This window comes from Hordeum vulgare, chromosome 7H (assembly GCF_904849725.1).
Source record: "Hordeum vulgare subsp. vulgare chromosome 7H, MorexV3_pseudomolecules_assembly, whole genome shotgun sequence".
NCBI lineage: Eukaryota > Viridiplantae > Streptophyta > Magnoliopsida > Poales > Poaceae > Hordeum > Hordeum vulgare.
This window is the reverse complement of record NC_058524.1, coordinates 429,916,759-429,921,462: the sequence shown is the minus strand read 5'-3', so window position 1 is coordinate 429,921,462 and position 4,704 is coordinate 429,916,759. Positions and strand designations below refer to the sequence as shown.

Genomic DNA, 4,704 nt, shown 5'->3' with positions numbered 1-4,704 from the left:
GTACTGGATTCAACTACACATTTTTACATAAATTTGATGCATGTTGTTTGTAGTTTTATAGCTTAGTTTAAATTACGCATTGTAGATGAGTTCCTCATATGATTCTTCCGAAGAAGAATTTGTATGGAAGAGGACGAGGATCTTGCAATGATCCTAGCTATGCACATAAATAAAAAACCGAAGCACGGTGGTTCGGTTATGGGTCGATAATTTTTTGGGAGGAATAGGATCGATGCTCACAATAGATTGATCAGGCAGTATTTTACGGATAATCCCGTATATCCCGAGTCGTACTTCCGGCGTTGGTTTAGGATGAGCACCGAGTTGTTCAAGCGCATTGCAGAGAAACTAGCGAGCCATGACCGGTTATTTCAGCAAAGAAGAAATGTCACCGGAGAGCTCGGGCATAGTACCTTTCAGAAGGTGACAGCCGCTTTGCGTATGTTGGCATATGATATCCCCGCTGATCTAGTTGATGATCACTTGGCTATGGGTGAGAGTCAAGCCATCATGTGTGTCAAGCGCTTCGCAATCGGAATTGTGCAAGTGTTTGGCCCAGAGTATTTGAGATCTCCCAATGCCGAAGACGCTGCAAGGCTATTGGAGATGAACAAAGCTCGTGGCTTTCCAAGTATGCTTGGCTCAATAGATTGCATGCATTGGTGTTGGAAGAATTGTCCTAAGGCATGGCACGGGCAATTCAACGACCAAAAAAAGGGTTTCGCTATAATCATTGAAGCGGTGGCGGATCAAGAGACTTGGATTTGACATGCTTTTTTTTAGAATGCCTGAATCTTTGAATGACATCAACGTTGTCAATCGGTCACCACTGTTGAATAAGATTGCAAATGGGGAACTCCCACTAGTGCAGTTTGTAGCAAATGGCTTACATACAACTATGGCTACTATCTTGTGAACGACATCTAACCAAAGTGACAAACATTTGTGAAGCCGTTGAAAAAGCCGGAAGGTAAGAAAAAACTTGATTTCCATAATGCTCAGGCGGCGTCTAGAAAAGATGTGGAGAGAGCTTTTGGAATTTTACAAGCCCAATTTGCTATTCTGATAGGACCTACTAGATTTTGGGATCAAAAGATGCTTGGGTACATCATGTAAGCTTGTGTGATCATGCACAACATGATCATCAAGAATGAACGTGGCCAAGATTTAGACTACTCTCACTATGAGCTCTTGGGACATCCTGTGTGAGTGCGGCGGATGGCTAAAAGGATGGCCCGTTTTGTTGCCTCTTATCATGTCATTCGGCATCACGAAACGCATGTTGATCTTCAGAACGATCTCATCGAGGAATGATGGGCATGGAATGGACGACAAAGAGCATCATGATTTGTGCATTTGATGTTGTATTGTTGAACTATTTGTTGTATTTGAACGATAAACTATTTATTTGTGTTTTAAGAAACTATTTGTTTGAGTTGTAATAAACTATTTGTTTGAGTTTAATGAAATTGAACTATTTATGTTGATTTATTTTGTTTGTCTTTGATTTTTTTTATAGTTTTGGAGTGCATATGTTGTTTGGAATGATAGCGTGCACACTTCATTTTTCGGCGCCTGCTGGAGCCAGCGATGACCGCCGCGCCAAAACGGACAAAGGACGCGTCACAAATTTAATTTTAACGCGTCGCGCGATGGACGGCTGTTGGAGATGCTTTTAAATGGTTCATTCAGCACGCACGATGGATGGTGGACGAGAAGCATGTTTATATCACTCTCAATGGAGTCACTTCTCGAGGCTATATAATGCCGCGAAGCTCATGCTTTAGATTCTGATCTAATGACGACCCACGTTCTAACTTCTTTTGACAGCAGGTCAGTTATACATTGAAGCCATCTCGAAGGAGTTTTTCTTTTGAAGAAAGATCTCGAAGAAGTTCATGCAGCTGTGATGAAGGAGTTTTGTTTTAAAGAGTGAATTCCTGTTTTTATCCGCTAATTTAGCATTTTTAACATTAGTTACTCCATTTAATAAATTTTCATCCAGATTACCCCCATTTAATGACAATTTTAACTGTTTTTATCCCTTTTAATTTTTAGAGCCTTCTTGCAACAATCATGTTTTACTCGAGAGTCAAGACTAAGGGCCAAGAATATAATTCTATTGAAGAGAAAAATCACATCCTATTATGTTAATAACTTGTAGTACTGATTTTAAATAAACACACATCATTGGAGCTCTATACTAAAAAACACATGTTCGACAATAGCACTGCAGATTTGTAAAATAGAATGTGAAGTTTTTATTTAATGATTTACCAAAGCATAAATTAAATGCTTCCTCTGATGTTTTGTATCGAGGAAGAAAACTAAAATATCATCACAATTAATTTACGAACCATAACCCATACAATGCAAAATTGAACGTACTTGACCGTTCAAGATAACTGTTCTCTTTCTTGCGATGTGGTGCACACATCCATCTGACAGCTATGAGAAAAAAAAAACAAGTGTGGCTAAACCAAATGACTGGTTCGGGGATTGGAAAAAACGCCAAGAGGAATCTAATGGTAGGGAGTTAGTTGGCAGATCGCTTTGAAAAGAATTACTGAGGTAAAAACTGATAAAACTTTTACTAAATGGTGTAATCTGATGAAAGTTTGTTAAATGAGGTAATTAGTGTCAAAAATGTTAAAGTAAAAGGTAAAAACTGGAATTCATTCTTTTTTAAAATGTGATTAAGGAGTTGAATGCGAGAAAGAACGATTTTGAAGAATGCCGGTTTATCTATGAGAATAGCCGTAGAAATTTCGAAGCCGGTAATTCAACTAAATTTTCTTTGTATCTTGATTTTGGTAGGCATGTGTAGCTTGGTGATCGACATGGTTTTGTAACAATACCTCCAAATATAGTTGTACAAAAACAAAGATAAAAGTTTGCCCCTTTGTCTTGAACAGAATAAAAAAGAACTTGCCTCCAAAACTCATGGTTGCATATGTGATTACATATATTGTGTGATATGTATTGTATTACACGACTGCGTACATGAGCTACTACATTAAATGTCCTGTATTACAGCATATATTCGCTTAATTTCACCTTATTACATGCTGGGCATGTTAGTGCATACTGCCATGCACATTTATTGGCAAATCTCGCAACGCAACACCTTCACAAGTTATAGAAGTACTGTTACACACACGACAGTTAATACACTAGTTAGTACCGTGTTCCTGTAGTTATATATTGTGCCATTTCTGTGGATCTGATTTGATTCTTTACGGCGTTGACGCATGTGCATGCTTAGTTTAATTTACCAGCTGGGTTTGTTGACGACCCTGCAGGATTTCCTGACCTCGCCGCGGTCACCCTCCTTGAGGTCGATCTGCCCCATCTTGCCCATCCCCTGCGTGAACGCGTAGAAGAAGTAGCCCTGGTTCATGGCGAACATGTTCACCAGCCGCTGCGTCTCCGGCGACTCGTACAGCGTCTGGTCCGAGCTCAGCAGGCCCCTCCGCTGCTGCAGCTCCTTGAAGTACACGCCGTCGAAGGCCGTGCTCGTCCGGTCGAACGTCGCCGTCGCCGAGTCCCCGCCCTTGCTGCACGTCGCCGCCAGGGACGACGCAAACCCGGCGTCCAGCGTGGACGCCTCGAACTTGAGGCGGGGCGTGAACGCCGGGCAGTGCGCCACGCCCAGAGTGTGCCCGCCGGAGAGCGCCACCATGTCCTGCACGTTGAAGCCGTGGGTGCCGAAGAGGGTTATGAGCGCCGATGCGTTCAGGAACGGCGACGGGAGCGCGGTCAGCGTGTCTGTGTCGACGGAGCGTCTCCCGTCGCGCCGGCCCTGGGGAACGTCGTAGTAGGGGCCCCCGACCATGAGCACGGCGTCCCTGGCGGCCAGTGCGAGGATGTCCGCGCAGGTGACGACGCCGGGGCACTGAGCCTCGAGGGTGTCCTTGATCTTGTCGATCACCTCGAACCCGCGCAGGCTCTTGTTCGCCTGCGCCTCCTTCTCCGCCTTGCTGCCCGGCGTCGAGTCCAGAAGCACTGACGCGTCGCATCCCTATATATACGCCATGGATCGATGAACCATCAAATTAGTTAAGTGGACAGCTAGTCAGTTAGCATAGATGAATCATGCACCATGAGATCGAGCAATACGTACCTGGACGAAGCAGTCATGGAAGTGGAGCCGAAGGAGGCCGGCGGCGAGGGTGGGGTCGTCCATGACGGCATCCCTCACGACGCTCTGGACGATGTACTGGGCGAACGGGCAGTTCATGCCGTAGTAGTTCATGCTGAGCGCGGCGACGCCGGGCCCCGCCAGGGCCACGGCCACCTCGACTAGGATCAAGAGCTTCACAAGGTTCTTGACAGCACCCATCTTGACTGGTTCAGTGATCGACACTAACTTGCTAAGTACCGTCCTCGAGTGATCGATGACAGGTACAAGAAGAAGACGACGAGTGAGCGCTGAGCACACATGCTGTGGAAGTGCAGCGTGAGCCGGTATTTATAGCCGCGCCGTAAGCATGCATGTACGTGCGTGATTGATTGGGTTGTGTGTGACCTAGAGTAGCACTATTTGTTAACGTATGTAATGGCGCATAGTGCTAGTGCAGTACATGAATGAACCCAAAAACAGGGCACTACCAAGAATAGTGCGATGGGTCTGTCCAAGTCTAAAAAATCTCAGTTTTTTTTCATGATAATACGTGTCTCATTTATAAAATAAATTTAAGTTAC

The 4,704-nt window shown here is 44.5% G+C and overlaps 1 protein-coding gene across 1 annotated transcript; it reads right to left on the bottom strand.

Annotated features, from left to right (window-relative positions):
* Positions 1–2,947: 2,947 nt before the first annotated feature.
* On the bottom strand, positions 2,948–4,440 carry LOC123409675 (peroxidase 47-like). Its single transcript, XM_045102544.1, has 2 exons — positions 4,124–4,440; positions 2,948–4,021 (listed from the first exon to the last, which is right to left on the bottom strand). The coding sequence occupies exons 1-2, from the start codon at positions 4,340–4,342 to the stop codon at positions 3,272–3,274; spliced, it is 969 nt and encodes a 322-aa protein (XP_044958479.1). The 5' UTR covers positions 4,343–4,440; the 3' UTR covers positions 2,948–3,271.
* Positions 4,441–4,704: the final 264 nt, after the last annotated feature.

Bases quoted from the DNA above. Each gene is read 5' to 3' on its own strand.
- LOC123409675 (XM_045102544.1), bottom strand. From the start codon at position 4,342: ATGGGTGCTGTCAAGAACCTTGTGAAGCTCTTGATCCTAGTCGAGGTG. The intron at 4,022-4,123 runs GTACGTATTGCT...GCGTATATATAG, and splicing joins TCCATGACTGCTTCGTCCAG to GGATGCGACGCGTCAGTGCT.